The sequence below is a fragment of the Microtus pennsylvanicus genome, chromosome 11 (assembly GCF_037038515.1).
Source record: "Microtus pennsylvanicus isolate mMicPen1 chromosome 11, mMicPen1.hap1, whole genome shotgun sequence".
Classification (NCBI taxonomy): domain Eukaryota; kingdom Metazoa; phylum Chordata; class Mammalia; order Rodentia; family Cricetidae; genus Microtus; species Microtus pennsylvanicus.
The window spans coordinates 62216829-62233427 of record NC_134589.1 but is presented as its reverse complement, the minus strand read 5'-3'; the positions used below and the strand labels follow the sequence as shown (position 1 = coordinate 62233427).

Here is a 16599-nt window from a genome sequence, read left to right as displayed (position 1 = left end):
GCTTTAAACCAGAAAAGAAGGAGGGGGGCATCCTCTGCTCTTCACTCTTTTCTTTGTGCTGAACTTCACCCATCACGACCCCAGCCACAGCCTGCTTTTCAAAAGAACCAGCCAAGAAGTAACAAGACTTGGTGGCTCACACCTATAATCCCAGCACTCAGGAATCTGAACCAGGAATATTGTCAGAAAGGCAAGGCCAGGCGCAGACGCGGCGGACACCGGCACGCAGACGCAGCGGACACCGGCGCGCAGATGCAGCGGATGCGGGATAGTCCAAGCATGAAACAGTGAAGCCCACACTGAGAGCAGATCGCCACACTACAACTAAATCAAGTAGGTTTTTGGGCACCTGGCCTGCAGAGTGGTAGACCTTTTATTGGCGAGGTCCACGGGCGAATGGGGAGCCTGGTCCTGTCCCTGAAGACCACCCTGAGTGGGGAGAGTGTTCTTGGCCTGCGGGACAAAGGAAAAGGAGCAGGGGCATTGCCCGACCCCCTTGACACCCCCCCCCCTGTTAGCCTGTGAGAGCTGGTACCCTCTGCTGGGGCTGCTCCTTCTCTGCTGCGACCTCTCTCTCCCTGGCATATCCCAGCTTGTGCCCAGGGACCTCCTTCACTCCCCCCCCCCTTCCGCAGGGCCGCGGGATCACCCAGTTTAGCCTGTTTGGGCGCTGGATAGGGAGCTCGGGGCAGAGGGCAGTAGGAGTTCGTCTGTTTTGGTGGCTGGCCTGCAGAGGGGTAGGCCTTCTGTTGGCGAGGTCCCTGGCGAACAGAGACTGGTCCTGGTCCTGAAGACCCTTCTGAGTGGTGAAAGAGATCTTGGCCAGCCACGCGACCCAGGAAACAGAGAGAAGGCATTTTGTAAGCGGGGCCCCTGGCCAGCAGGAAAACCTGTTCCTGTTTTAAAAGTCCCATTAGATAGCATCGATAGGAGGAGATGGGCAGGCACCAAGGCAAGAATTCACCCAACAATCTGAAAAACAACATGAAAACACCAGAACCCAATGATCTTACACCCTTGACTTGAACACCCTAACACAGAAGAAGTGGAAAAAATTGACTTTATGAAAGCAATAGAGTCCCTTAAACAACATGTAAAAAACGCCCTTATAGAAATGGATGAAAAGTATAACAAAAAGTTTGAAGAAATGAGTAAATGCGTAAATGATACCCTGGGAAGCCAAGAAAAAAACGATCAAACAGGTAATGGAAACAGTTCAAGAATTGAAAACTGAAATGGAAGCAAGGAAGAAAACACAAACTGAAGAACAGCTGGATATGGAAAATCTAGGTCAACGAGCAGAGACTACAGAAACAAGCATAATCAATAGAATAGAAGAGATAGAAGAAAGAATCTCAGATGCTGAAGAGAACATAGAGAAAATAAACACACTGATCAAAGAAAACAGCAAAGTCAACAAATTCTCATCACAAAACATTCAGGAAATATGGGACACAATAAAAAGACCAAACCTAAGAGTAATAGGGATAGAAGAAGAAGAGTCACAGTTCAAAGGCCCAGAAAATATTTTTAACAAAATTATGGAAGAAAACTTTCCCAACATAAAGAAAGATATTCCTTTGAATATTCAAGAAGCATACAGAACACCAAACAGACTGGATCAAAGAAAAACATCCCCTCGCCATATAATAATCAAAACACAAAATATACAGATTAAAGAAAGAATATTAAGAGCTGCAAAGAAAAAAGGGCAAGTAACTTATAAAAGTAAACCAATCAGACTTACACCTGACTTCTCTATGGAAACCATGAAAGCCAGAAGGTCCTGGATAGAGGTACTGCAGAAACTAAGAGACCATGAATGCAAACCCAAACTACTATACCCAGCCAAGCTATCATTCACTATCAATGGAGAAAACAAGACATTCCAGGATAAGAACAAATTTAAACAATACGTAGCCACAAATCCAGCACTACAGAAAGTAATAGAAGGAAAATCACAACCCAAGGAATCCAACATAGCCAACACTGCCTACAATAACTCAGGCAACTAGAGACCCTTTAACAGCACAACTCAAAGAAGGGAGATACACAAACTTTACTATCAAAAACAATAAGAATAACCGGAGTAAACAACCACTGGTCATTAACATCACTTAATATTAATGGTCTCAATTCATCTATAAAAAGGCACAGGCTAAGAGATTGGATACGAAAACAGGATCCAACATTCTGCCGTTTGCAAGAAACACATCTCAGGGCTGGAGAGATGGCTCAGAGGTTAAGAGCATTGCCTGCTCTTCCAAAGGTCCTGAGTTCAATTCCCAGCAACCACATGGTGGCTCACAACCATCTGTAATGGGGTCTGGTGCCCTCTTCTGGCCTGTAGGCATGCACACAGACAGAATATTGTATACATAATAAATAAATAACTATTTAAAAAAAAAAGAAACACATCTCAACCACAAAGACAGGCATCTACTCAGAGTAAAGGGTTGGGAAAAGGTTTTTCAAGCAAACGGTCCTAAGAAAAAAGCAGGTGTGGCCATACTAATTTCTAACAAAATTGACTTCAAACTAAAATCAATCAGAAGAGATCGAGATGGACACTTTATACTCATAACAGGAACATTTCATCAATCCTGAATATCTACGCCCCTAATACAAAAGCACCCACTTAGCCGGGCGGTGGTGGCACACGCCTGTAATCCCAGCACTTGGGAGGCAGAGACAGGCGGATCTCTGTGAGTTCGAGGCCAGCCTGGTCTACCAAGGGAGTTCCAGGACAGGCTCCAAAGCTACAGAGAAACCCTGTCTCGAAAAACCAAAAAAAAAGCACCCACTTATGTAAAATAAATATTACTAAAACTCAAGGCAGACATCAAACCACACACACTAGTAGTAGGAGACTTCAACACACCTCTCTCACCAATGGACAGGTCAATCAGACAGAAACCTAATAGAGAAGTAAGAGAATTGTTGGAGGTAATGAAGCAAATGGACTTAACAGACATCTATAGAACATTCCACCCAAATAGGAAAGAATATACCTTCTTCTCTGCAGCTCATGGAACCTTCTCGAAAATTGACCACATACTCGGAAACAAAGGAAACCTCCACAGATACAAAAAAATATCAGTGTCCACCTGTGTCTTATCAGATCACCACGGACTAAAGTTAGAAGGCAACAACAATGCTACCCCCAGAAAGCTGACAAACTTATGGAAACTGAACAGTCAACTACTGAATCACACCTGGGTCAAGGAAGAAATTAAGAAAGAAATTAAAGTCTTCCTGGAATTTAATGAAAATAAAGAGACAATATACTCAAACCTATGGGACATGATGAAAGCAGTGCTAAGAGGAAAGTTCATAGCACTGAGTGCCCACTTAAAGAAAACGGAGAAAGCATACATTGGGGACTTGACAGCACACCTGAAAGCTCTAGAAAAAAAAGAAGCTGACACGCCCAGGAGGAGTAGAAGACTGGAAATAATCAAACTGAGGGCGGAAATCGACAAAATAGAAACACAGAAAACAGTCCAAAGAATCAATGAAACAAAAAGTTGGTTCTTGGAGAAAATCAACAAGATCAACAAACCCCTATCCAAACTAATTAAACGACAGAGAGAGAACACGCAAATAAATAAGATCAGAAATGAAAAGGGGGACATAACCACAGACACAGAGGAAATTCAGAGAATCATTAGATCTTACTACAAAAGCCTGTATGCCGCAAAACTGGAAAATGCAAAAAAAAATGGACATTTTTTTTAGATAAGTACCATATACCAAAGCTAAACCAAGACCAGGTGAACGATCTAAATAGACCTGTTAGTCGTGAAGAATTAGAAACTGTTATCAAAAATCTCCCTTCCAAAAAAAGCCCAGGACCAGATGGTTTCAATGCAGAATTCTACCAGAACTTCCAAGAAGAGCTAATACCTATACTCCTAAATGTATTTCACAATATAGTAACAGAAGAGTCACTGCCAAATTCCTTTTATGAAGCTACAATTACCCTGATACCAAAACCACACAAAGACCCAACCAAGAAAGAGAATTACAGGCCTATCTCACTCATGAACATTGATGCAAAAATTCTCAATAAAATACTGGCAAACCGAATCCAAGAACACATTAGAAAAATTATCCATTATGATCAAGTAGGCTTCATCCCAGAGATGCAGGGCTGGTTCAACATACGCAAATCTATCAATGTAACCCACCATATAAATAAATTGAAAGAAAAAACCATATGATCATTTCATTAGATGCTGAAAAAGCATTCGTCAAAATTCAACACCCCTTTATGATAAAGGTCTTGAAGAGATTAGGGATACAAGGGTCATACCTAAATATAATAAAAGCTATTTACAGCAAGCCGACAGCTAACATTAAATTAAACGCAGAAAAACTCAAAGCCATACCACTAAAATCAGGAACACGACAAGGATGTCCACTCTCTCCATACCTCTTCAATATAGTGCTTGAAGTTCTAGCAATAGCAATAAGACAACATAAGGGGATCAAGGGGATTCGTATTGGAAAGGAAGAAGTTAAGCTTTCGTTATTTGCAGATGATATGATAGTATACATAAGCGACCCCAAAAACTCTACCAAAGAACTCCTACAGCTGATAAACACCTTTAGTAATGTGGCAGGATACAAGATCAACTCCAAAAAATCAGTTGCCTTCCTATATACTAAGGATAAGGAAGCAGAGAGGGAAATCAGAGAAGCATCACCTTTCACGATAGCCACAAATAGCATAAAATATCTTGGGGTAACTCTGACCAAGGAAGTGAAAGATCTATTTGACAAGAACTTTAAGTCTTTGAAGAAAGAAATTGAAGAGGACACCAGAAAATGGAAAGATCTCCCTTGCTCTTGGATTGGGAGGATCAACATAGTAAAAATGGCAATTCTACCAAAAGCAATCTATAGATTCAATGCAATCCCCATCAAAATCCCATCAAAATTCTTCACAGATCTGGAGAAGACAATAATCAATTTATATGGAAAAACAAAAAACCCAGGATAGCCAAAACAATCTTATACAATAAAGGATTGTCTGGAGGCATTACCATCCCTGACTTCAAACTCTATTACAGAGCTACAATATTGAAAACAGCTTGGTATTGGCATAAAAACAGAGAAGTCAACCAATGGAATCGAATAGAAGACCCTGACATTAACCCACAAACATATGATCACCTGATTTTGTATAAAGGAGCTAAAAGTATACAATGGAAAAAAAAGAGAGCATCTTCAACAAATTGTGCTGGCAAAACTGGATGTCAATCTGTAGAAAAATGAAAATAGATCCATATCTATCACCATGCACAAAACTCAAGTCCAAATGGATTAAAGACCTCAATATCAGTCCAAACACACTGAACCTGATAGAAGAGAAAGTAGGAAGTACTCTACAACACATGGGCACAGGAGACCACTTCCTACGTATAACCCCAGGAGCACAGACATTAAGGGCCTCATTGAATAAATGGGACCTCCTGAGACTGAGAAGCTTCTGTAAAGCAAAGGACACTGTCACTAAGACAAAAAGGCAACCCACTGACTGGGAGAAGATCTTCACCAACCCCGCAATGGACAAAGGTCTGATCTCCAAAATAAATAAAGAACTCAAGAAACTAAACCGTAAAAGGCTAATCAACCCAATTATAAAATGGGGCACTGAGCTGAACAGAGAATTCTCAACAGAAGAAGTTCAAATGGCCAAAAGACACTTAAGGTCATGCTCAACTTCCTTAGCGACCAGGGAAATGCAAATCAAGACAACTTTAAGATACCATCTTTCACCTGTCAGAATGGCTAAAATAAAAAGCACCAATGATAGCCTTTGCTGGAGAGGATGTGGAGAAAGGGGTACACTCATCCATTGCTGGTGGGAATGCAAACTTGTGCAACCACTCTGGAAAGCAGTGTGGTGGTTTCTCAGGAAATTTGGGATCAACCTACCCCTGGACCCAGCAATACCACTCTTGGGAATATACCCAAGAGAGGCCCTATCATACAACAAAAGTATATGCTCAACTATGTTCATAGCAGCATTGTTTGTAATAGCCAGAACCTGGAAACAACCTAGATGCCCTTCAATGGAAGAATGGATGAAGAAAGTATGGAATATATACATATTAGAGTACTACTCAGCAGTAAAAAACAAGGACTTCTTGAATTTTACATACAAATGTATGGAAATAGAAAACACTATCCTGAGTGAGGTAAGCCAGACCCAAAAAGAGGAACATGGGATGTACTCACTCATATTTGGTTTCTAGCCATAAGTAAAGGACATTGAGCCTATAATTCGCGATCCTAGAGAAACTAAATAAGAAGGTGAACCCAAAGAAAAACATATAGGCACCCTCCTGAATATTAACCTTCATCAGGCGATGAAAGGAGACAGAGACAGAGACCCACATTGGAGCACCAGACTGAAATCTCAAGGTCCAAATCAGAGCAGAAGGAGAGAGAGCACAAGCAAGGAACTCAGGACCGCGAGGGGTGCACCCATACACTGAGACAATGGGGATGTTCTATCGGGAACTCACCAAGGCCAGCTGGCCTGGGTCTGAAAAAGCATGGGATAAAACCGGACTTGCTGAACATAGTGGACAATGAGGACTACTGAGAACTCAAGAACAATGGCAATGGGTTTTTGATCCTACTGCACGTACTGGCTTTGTGGGAGCCTAGGAAGTTGGGATGCTCACCTTACTAGACCTGGATGGAGGTGGGTGGTCCTTGGACTTCCCACAGGTCAGGGAACCCTGATTGCTCTTCGGGCTGATGAGGGAGGGGGACTTGATCGGGGGAGGGGGAGGGAAATGGGAGGCAGTGGCGGGGAGGAGGCAGAAATCTTTAATAAATAAATAAATTAAAAAAAAGAAAGGATATTTCAGACTGGAGGATGTGAAACAGGAGTGAGAAATAGGAATATGAAACAAATTTAAAAGCAATAGTTTCTTCCAAAATAAATTTGAACAGAAAATAAAAAAAGAAAGGCAAGGCCAGCCTAGGCTACATAGTGAGTTCCTATCTAGCTTTGTCTATGTAGCAACTTCCAGAATAGCCAAGGCTACATAGAGAGACCCTCTCTGAAAAAAGAAAAACAAAACAGCAAAAACTGAAAGAAATAAATAAAAATTGAGGAGCCAAGGATATTTCTGGAAGGGATATAGGTGCCTGCTGCAAGGCTTGACTACCTGCTTTTGCTCCCAGAAACCCACACGATGGAAGGAGAGAGCTCATCCTGCAGACTAGCCTCTGATAGTCACGTGTGCATCATGGTACATGGGCACCCCACACAGACACACACAGAGAATAAATAAATACAATGCAACTTAAAAATAAAACCCAAACCCTTCTTTTCATGGACTGGTGTCTTTCCACATTGGCAATGAACATATTGCCTTTTTGCAGCTGTAATTTTGCCTCTAACTTGAACCCCTTGCCCACAGTAGACATAACCAATCCCCATACTCGCACCCGAGCTTCCTTACTGGTCAACTGCAATTTCAAAACCTGCTCCAGGTCGAGACAGCCTACTGGAGCTCACTGGAATGTTTGTTTGCTTCCAGAGAGACCACAAGCAAGCAACAGGAATAGTGTCATGAGAGAGGAAGTTAGAATGTGGAGTTTATGTGAGGATTGAATGAATGTGGCTTGGGCCTGGGTCACTTCTCTTCCACACTCTGGACAAAACCTGAACACCTTTATCAGGACCTGGGCATATTTATGGCCTTGAGGTATCATAGAGGACCTGAAGTCAGGTCCCGTGACTCTGTCTCAAAGGATGAGTAAAGGAGGTTGATGGAGGAGACTCGATTGATCCTTATCTGTCATTTATATAAACATAGACATGGGTGTATGAGGGCCCACTCACACACTGAGAGGGGGATTAGGGAGGGAGGGAGAAGGTGAATATCTGTCTCCAAATAAGTAGCCTACAGAAAGGCAAGTGGATACTAGGAAAGGTCATCACCACAATGGGCCACCAGTTCCAAGTGAATGCTCATGCAACCAAGGCCCCTGTTGGTGGGTAGGACAACTGAGGCAGGGCCCTTCCCCCAAGCAAAATTAGTACACAGAAGGGCACACTTGTAAAGACAGCATCCTGCCACCATGCCCCATTTCCACAGGGGACACACAAGGTTCTTTGTGCTGAGAGGTTGACAAGTTCTAGAGCAGATACTCCAAGTCACAAGATGTGCTAGGATAGGGACTCTGTTTAGGCCCTCCAGTGTGAAAACTGGCTTCTCGTGTTTTTAACCAGTGCTGAGTTCCAATGAGGGTTGCTGTGCTGGCTGGTTTCGGTGTCAGCTTGATGCAGGCTGGAGGAAGGGAAGGAAGGAATTGAGGAAATGCCTCCCTAAGTTCAGGCTGTAGGCAAGCTCATGGGGTATTCTCTTAATTAGTGATTGATGGGGGAGGAATGGAGCCATCCCTGGGCTGGTGGTTCTGGGTTCTATTAGAAAGCAGAATTAGCAAGTCTCGAGAAACAAGTCAGTAGGCAGCACCACCCCCTCACTCCTCCCACTCTCCCGCCTCCAGGTTCTGGCCCTGTTTTGAGTTCCTGTCTTGGTCCCTTCAGTGATGGACTACAATGTCGAAGTGTAGGCCAAATAAACCCTTTCCAACCCATCTTGGTTTTGGTCTTGGTGTTTCATCATAGTAATACTAACCCTAAGCAAGACATTGTTCAAAAAAGTCCAAGTCCAAATTCTCCCCCTAGATTGAAGGCTCCTGTAAACAAGTTACATACCCCCCTCTATACAATGGTGAGGCAGGCACAAGTCAAACACTCCCACACCAGGAGGAAGAATGCTTTGTCCTAAGGACAGCCTGAGGAGCATCAGGGCAACTGCTAAATCCTCTGGGTGTGGCATCACGTGCTCACCAGGGTGGGGGTGGCCCTAGGCTCTCCTCCGCACACAGTGTGACTGGTTGCAGTCCCTGTGGGGCCATGGCTGGCTGGCATCACACACGCTGATGTTGGCTCTACTTTTCTGGCATTCTAGCTGTGGCCCAACTCTAGGGGCCATCTAGGAGTTCAGGAACAGGTTAATTTTCTCTGTCAATTAAAGAACTAAAAGGCAGGGGTGGGACCTGGAAAAATGACTTAGTTGTTAAGAGCGTTGCCTGGCAGAGGACCCAGGTTCAATTCCTAGCACCCATACGGTGTTGCAGAACCATGTATTATCCCAGTATCAGGACATCCAAGGGCACCAGGCACACCCATGGTGCACAGACTCACATGCAGACAAAACACTCATATACATACATAATTTTAAGAAGAATTTAAAAGTTGGAAAGATGTGTTACTAGAAATACTGAGGAGTCTTAGGAGAACCATCTTGTGGTACCTGGGACATCAGCATCCTACTGACATTCTTATCTTTATTAATAAAAGGTGAAGACTAGCACAAACAGGCGCAAAGACAAGGAACTGGCCTCAAACAGAAGCTCAAGGACAATTTATCACAGTTTAGAAGGGATTTCCAGGGCGGGCAAGGTGTAAATTTGAGTTTCCCAGTGAATAAAAATGACATGACCGTATGGTTGAAGAGAAGGGTTTTATTATAGATATGAGGGAGAGTACAGCTAGAGGCATCTGGAAGATTCCAGAACAGAGAGAGAAAGAAGTAGACTCAACACAATCAGCAGACTGAACCAGGCCATGAGAAGGGTGGTGGTGGGGTGTCAAGAGGGAAAGAGCGGAGAAAGCAACAGAGAAGACCAGAAGCCAGGAGCAGAAGACCAAGAGGAACCAAGAGAGATGATTAAGGAGATGGTTTTTATTGTATACACGTGGGAGAGTAAAGCCAGAGGCATCTGGAAGGGTCCAGAGCAGGGAAAGGAGTAGTAGACTATAAACATGACCAGCAGAATGAATCAGGCCATGAGAGGGGTGGGGAGAGGGGAGTAAGAGGGAAAGAGAAAAGAAAGGGGCAAGAGAGAGAACAAAGAGTCAAGAGCAGAAGACCAAGAGAAACTGTGACCAAAATGGGAGGTTTTTATAGGACAGAGACGAGAGCCCCAGGGCTGGAGAGGACAGGGGTAAGGAGAGCAGGCAGGAGCCAGGGTGCCAGCACTGGGAATTCTGTCACAGGTACTTGTAATGCTGAGACAGTGTGACGCCAGAATGCATTTTGTATGACAATAGGCACCACAGGGAACCTTTTGTCCTGTGTGTCTGTGGGACCTGAAACTTGGGAGGAAGAAGAGTTGTGCTGCTTGAGATAAGGCAGCTTGGAGGGCAGCTCCTGAACCTTGGTCTCCATTATCCTGACGCACAGCTCTCCCGTGCCTTTTACCCATGCTTATCTCGGTTCTTTCCTTGCTCAGACCAAGAATTTTCCCTATCTTTCCAAATCCTTTAGAATTCCTCTTGTTGCCAGGCGGTGGTGGCGCATGCCTTTAATCCCAGCACTAGGAAGGCAGAGGCAGGTGGATCTCGGTGAGTTCGAGGCCAGCCTGGTCTACACAGGACAGACTCCAAAGCTACAGAGAAACCCTGCTTCTGCACCATTGCTGCTTGGTGAAATAATTTATTTTGGCAAGGTACAATGGTGAGTATTGTGCCCAGTCCATGGGGACCCCAAAAGACCACCAGGAGACTGACTCACAGATATGAAGAAGCAAGGTTTATTATTGCAATTGTAGCGGGCCTGGACCTCATCAGCAGAGCAATGGGAGGAGGTGTCCCACCCTTCTAGAGAGCATCACTTAAAGGCAAAAGGCAGTAAAGTTGTATTAGCAGGGTTTGGGGTGATGGGTTGAATCCTGATTGGCTCATGCGTAGGGACTTTTCACAGATTTTTAGTTTCAAACCTCACCATCACCCCTTGCTTGTCAAGTTTTCTTATCGGCTGACCTTTGGGTGGGGACATTCTGTGTTTTATCTGTGCTTTCCAGGTGGCTACCCTGCTACTTTTGTCCCTAGCCATTTCTGAGAACTGGAATGTTTTATAGAAAATAGCTTACACAAGATGGAGGCAGAGGACAAAATGGAGGAACTTTGGTTCTTCAGTTACCTTTCCTCGATCCTGCACAAATAACTTCCTCCAAGCCTTGCTGGTGAATCTCCCATGCCTCAGATTCTTTCCAGAAGTTCCTATGTCTCCCTGGAAGTCCTGCCTATCCTCTCCTGCCAAGCTATTGGCCAGTTGGTTCTTTATTAACCAATCAGAATGTGCCCTAGGCAAGAGAGGAAGGACACCGTGTACAAAAAGGTTATCCAACACTTAGTACACTCGCTGGTCTATAAGTTTAGACACTTTCAGCAGCGCCCAGGAGTCCTTGCCAGCTGTTGTGACAGCAAGACTACAGAACAAGAGGGCTACTGGGAACAGCTGGCTAGAGAAGCCGGAAAGCCTAACAGCCCTTTCCTCAGACAATGCCCATGTGGCTCACCTGGCCTTTGTAAGGCGGCTGGAGCTTCCTGTTGGGGATCCTATGGGCACCAGTTTACAGTTGCATGGATTGGCAGTGAGGGCAGTTCTGTGGCCCATGCTTCCTAGGCCCTGATAACGACACTTGTAGGCCAGCGCGTGTGATTAGCTCCGAGGCTGGCTGCCAGGCTGCAAAACCAAACCGAAACAAAACACGACTTCTCATTTTGTGTCCCTTGGCAGACTTCTGCCTATACGCAGGACAGCTCCAGGAGGAGGCAGGGAAATACTGACCAGTGCAACCTAAAGAGGGATGATAAAAGACAAGGAACTCAGGAAGAAACAAGAAAGGGTAAGGAAAAAGTTCTAGGACACTGACACCAGGGGCCCAATGTGGCAAAAAGCCTCTAAAGGCAGCATAGGGAGTAAAATAGACAACCTTCTGTAGTCCTTCCGAGAAACTACGGAGAGTCCTGCAGCCTGCACTGCAGCACACCTCCAGGGCTCGCAATAACTGCTGCCACAAGTTCAAGACGACGGAGAGCTGCAGGACCCCTTAGTGTTGAGTTACTCAGGAGATACCAGTCCGATACTTGAAAGTCGTGTAGTTTGGCTCTGGAGAACTGATTGTTTTCTAATAATCCTCCTTCACGTTGGCTGTTTGGTCATCCCGACTTGGCGCTTGAATGTCCGTCTTCCAGACATGGGTCCACCACGCACCCCCAGACAAGCCATATACTTGCTGAGAGAAAGGGGTCTAAGTGCGACCATCGGATCCGGAGCAAACCTGGAAAACAACCAGGCGTGAAAACTTAGATGTCAAAGACGCACAGCAGCAATGCTGTCCTGCTTCCATTCACGAACTGCACAGCGCCATGCAGCCTGCACCCCAGAAAGTCCCAGAGTCCCGACCGCCTTCCACCCAGTGCAAAGCGCCAGCCTTGCCTACAGCGGCTTTGCCACACATAGCAATGCTGGGTAAGCCCCATCCGATGTACCTGGATCACTCACCAGGCAGGCTTCAGTCAGTCTCAACCACGCCCACCTGGTCTTACTCCGCCCTTAACGGATGACGTCAGCCCGCGCTACGTGACATCATCGCTGCGCGCCGCGGCGCCTGCAGGAGAACTGGTGGTCACAGACAAGGGTCGATCATCGTGTACAGAGACACCGCATGGTTTCCCACGTTCTGAGTAAAGTTCTGCAGGGCGGGTCTACGAGGTCCCTCCAACGCTAAGGTGGCGGCCGCAGGTTGGAGTCTCTTGGGCGCTGGCAGCAACCGGCCCCATCACTGACGAGGGAAAGGGAGGGGGACATACACCGTCGTGTAGGGCGAATAGAAAGGGGCTTCTCCACAGATGACCCCGAGCCTTGTCGCCGTGGCTGGAGAGCAGGCGGTCCCGAACTTGGGACACCGACCAGCGGGATCGCTTCTTCCGTGGCAGTGGGAACCTCCAATTCTATGCACTCTCCCACTGGTTTAATCTTGCTGAGTGTTGGACACTCGACTTCCCACCTGCCTAGACTACTTTGGGAGTTTCTGGCATTGGAGAAAGTTAGCACGAACTTCTTTTCCTGTCTGTAATTAGACTTTATAATAATCTGATAAGCGTCCTGTCATAACCGTATTATTATGAAAACTAAAACGATGTTAATAAGAAAGAACCAAGCACCACACACACACCGCACAGGGTGAGTCTCTGACTCCATAACCTTCAGAAATGGGTGGGCGTTGGTCTTGCTGAAACGAACTCAGTCTTTGGAGGATAGGACGCTGGTAGCAACTTTTATGAAAAGCCACCGCAAGCTGTTCTAATCTGAGGCCGGAGAGCTGGTAGGATAGACTGGCAAGTGGCACCGTGCTCTCACACCTGACCATTCGCAGAGAATTCAAACCACGGATCGAAGATAACTTTTTAAATAGAGTTTCCACTGAACATAGGGTTTTCCTGGAAACAAAACCACTTAATAACTGTTATATGGGTTGTGTATATGCTCAGGTTGCTTGCTTCAGTTTTTTGAGACAGTCTCGACACAGTCTGACCTTTAACTCCCAGTGTAACAGGATAATCTTGAACTCCTGATCCTCCTGCCTGTCTCCTGAGTGTTGGAAATGCATGTAGTCCACACCTGGCTTTGTATTCTTTTAGGTATTCTAAGTGATTTAAGGCACAAGGGAACCAGTGACAGGTCATATGCAAATACTGCGCCATTGTACAGCAAAGTGCTGACAGTGTGTCAGTGTATTTATAGGGAACTCCGGGACCAATGAACGCGGAGCCACAGTAGATGTGCTGCCAGAGGTGCACCTGGCTCTGATGTAGCTCCAGGCAAGGATTTTAGAACAATAATCAAGTGGAAAAATCAGGGTTTTTTTTTTCCCTTGCCTAGCAGATCCTACATCTGGGCCAGTGACTGTTTCCTCCTGCCACCACAGCTCCAAGGAAAAACAATGCCTTTGGGCAGCCTGCTTGGGAAAGCATGGAATTCCAGTCCCCTCAGGTACGTCCCTGTCCTCGGTGCTAGGAGGCTTGTGCCCTGAGCCACCCACTGTAGACAGCTTCAATGATGCTAATAGCTCAGCAGAGGCCCTTCTCGATGTGAATCTGCAATCTTCACTGATTGTTGGGCAGTTCTCTGTTCTATCCTGACAGTGGCTGGCTGGCTGGCTGGGTACTCGGTGCCATCTGGCTCAGCACCACCCATCAACCAATGTTTGCATGTCTTGTCTGTAGCCTGCTGAGGCACTGTGCCGTGAGGGCAGCCACTCCTGCACCCTGCCACCTACACACCTCCTCGTGGAGAGCTGACAGCAGCAGGGCCTCACTTACTCGACTGCGCCGCCAGGCCTATGCTCGCCTCTACCCTGTGCTACTGGTGAAGCAGGACGGTTCCACCATCCATATCCGATACCGGGAGCCACGGCGCATGCTAGCGGTAAGCGTCCTTCAGTAGGTGTTTGCTGAGCCATAGTGTTGGGGCTCAGTGCCCGAACTTGGAACTGAGGTTGCATACATAGCTAAAGTGGAGGAGAAGGAGAACAGGTTGTTGGAGGAATTTACACCAAAAACTCCAATCATCAAAATTAGAACAAACAAATGAGTCATTTCTTTTTTTTTTTTTTTATTTATTTATTATGTATACTATACAATAGTCTGTCTGTGTGTATGCCTGAAGGCCAGAAGAGGGCGCCAGACCTCTTTACAGATGGTTGTGAGCCACCATGTGGTTGCTGGGAATCGAACTCAGGACCTTTGGAAGAGCAGGCAATGCTCTTAACCACTGAGCCATCTCTCCAGCCCCCAAATGAGTCATTTCTTGTTTGGGTTTTGTCCTTGTTTTATTTGTACAGGGTCTTATGAAAACCAGGTTGGCTTTGAACTTACATACTGAGGCTGACCTTGACCTCCAATCTTCCTGCCTCTTTAAATGCTTAAATTATAGGCCTGTTGGCTGGGAGGTGGTGGCGCACGCCTTTAATCCCAGCACTCGGGAGGCAGAGGCAGGCGGATCTCTGAGTTCGAGGCCAGCCTGGTCTGGTAGAGCTAGTTCCAGGACAGGAACCAAAAAGCTACGGAGAAACCCTGTCTCGAAAATAAAAAAAAAATAAATAAATAAATTATAGGGCTGTGTCACCATGTCAGGCTTAAGAAGTCTGTTTAAAAAAACAATCAACAGGGTTGGAGAAGATAGCTCAGAGGTTAAGAGCATGGCTGCTTCTCCAGAGATTCTGAGTTCAATTCCTAGCAACCACATGGTGGCTCACAACCATCTCTAATGAAATCTGGTGCCCTCTTCTGGCCCGCAGACAGAGCACTGTGTAAATAATAAATAAATCTAAAAAACAAACAAACAAACAAAAGCCAAACAACAAAACCCACCAAATCTGGGCTGGAGTGTATCATAGTTGGTAGAGTGCTTGCCTAAGAGGCATAAAGCCTTTGGTTCCAGGACCACATAAACCAGGCATGGTGGCACAGAGCTGCTGCAGCACTCTGGGGGCTGAGAATGGTTGCTGTGAGTCTGATGCTCTTTTGTACAAATTAAAACTCTGTCTTAAACAAAAATACACTAAACCTAGGGGAAAGGAGTAGAAAAACATTTCCCTTCCAAACAGGAGTTACAGATTTGACTAACCAATTAGTAGGCCAGCACAGGATAGAAGGCACAGCCGTGTAAAAGAGGTCCAGGTGTCTTCCCGGTCACTTTCCTGACTCTCCCCAATAGCGAGTACATGCCTTCACTTCTCCCCATGCAGATGCCCCTAGACCTGGATGCCCTATCTCCAGAAGAGCGCCGGGCCCGGTTCCGAAGACGTGAGGCTCAGCTCCTGCAGAAGAAGGAAGAAGAGCCAGAGATGACTGACAGTTTTGACACTGAACGATACAAACGGTTTTGGACCAAGACCAAGAAGTAACCATGTCAGGGCGTTACATCAGAGACATTTTGTAAGGATGGGAGGCATCTGTCTGTAAACCATACCTTCTTGAAACCATAGCCTCCTGTCACTGTCTTCTGTGTGTAAGTCCCGCCCTGAAGTTCATCATTTCGGGAAAGTATGTGCCAGCTCAAAGCCAGATTGAAAGGCCCTGGAGTTAGAACGGATTAGTCGGTTTAGGATCCATTTTGTCAGACCTGTGAATTTTTTATTTGTGTTTAAGACAAAGTTTCACCCTGATTGGTCTATAACTCCTACGTAGACCAGGCCTGACACTGCCTCCTGAGTACTGGGATTAAAGGTATATGCTATCACACTTAGCTTCAAACCTCTGGGTTTTAAACACGGTTAAAAGATTAGCTGTGAAGTATATGGACAGTGGACAGGAAGCTCTACCTGCCTACCCCTAGGAACCTCCAAGTTTAACTCGTAGATCACACATGTTCTGCAGTGATTATCCTCAGCCCCAGCCTTTATAGGTCCTTCCCTGAAAGGCTTCCCAGGGAGAAACACTTTCCTGCCCTTGGGTACCCAGGAATGTGGCCAAGCTGTGTGTCTTTGTTTCTGAGGCAGGCTTTCTCTTTGTATCTGGCTGTCTTGGAACTTCCTCTGTAGACCAGGCTAGCCTCACACTCAGAGATCCATCTGCCTCTTCCTCCTGGATTAAAGAAGTGTGCCACCACCACTGGCCAGGCTGTGTCTTAAACCCCTAGTCTACTCCAGTCTGCAGAATAACTGGCCACACAAACCAAAGCCTATAAACAGCTGCTTGAACCTTTGTAC

At 45.7% G+C, this 16599-nt stretch overlaps 1 protein-coding gene across 2 annotated transcripts; it reads left to right on the top strand.

Moving 5' to 3' along the window:
• The first annotated feature begins 12467 nt into the window (after positions 1-12467).
• Positions 12468-15875, top strand: Mrpl55 (mitochondrial ribosomal protein L55). 2 transcript variants are annotated; one of them, XM_075992392.1, is made up of 4 exons: positions 12468-12629; positions 13773-13880; positions 14114-14315; positions 15637-15875. In XM_075992392.1, exons 2-4 carry the CDS (start codon positions 13831-13833, stop codon positions 15793-15795), a joined length of 411 nt encoding a protein of 136 aa, XP_075848507.1. In that variant the 5' UTR covers positions 12468-12629; positions 13773-13830; the 3' UTR covers positions 15796-15875. The 2 variants fall into 2 exon arrangements, with proteins under 2 accessions (XP_075848507.1, XP_075848508.1); XM_075992393.1 differs by having other exon boundaries at positions 12473-12629; positions 13770-13880.
• Positions 15876-16599: the final 724 nt, after the last annotated feature.

Excerpts from the sequence above, each read along its gene's own strand:
- Mrpl55 (XM_075992392.1), top strand. The coding sequence starts at position 13,831 with ATGCCTTTGGGCAGCCTGCTTGGGAAAGCATGGAATTCCAGTCCCCTC. Across the intron at positions 13,881-14,113 it reads TGGAATTCCAGTCCCCTCAG|CCTGCTGAGGCACTGTGCCG; the intron begins GTACGTCCCTGT and ends TCTTGTCTGTAG. Across the intron at positions 14,316-15,636 it reads AGCCACGGCGCATGCTAGCG|ATGCCCCTAGACCTGGATGC; the intron begins GTAAGCGTCCTT and ends CTCCCCATGCAG.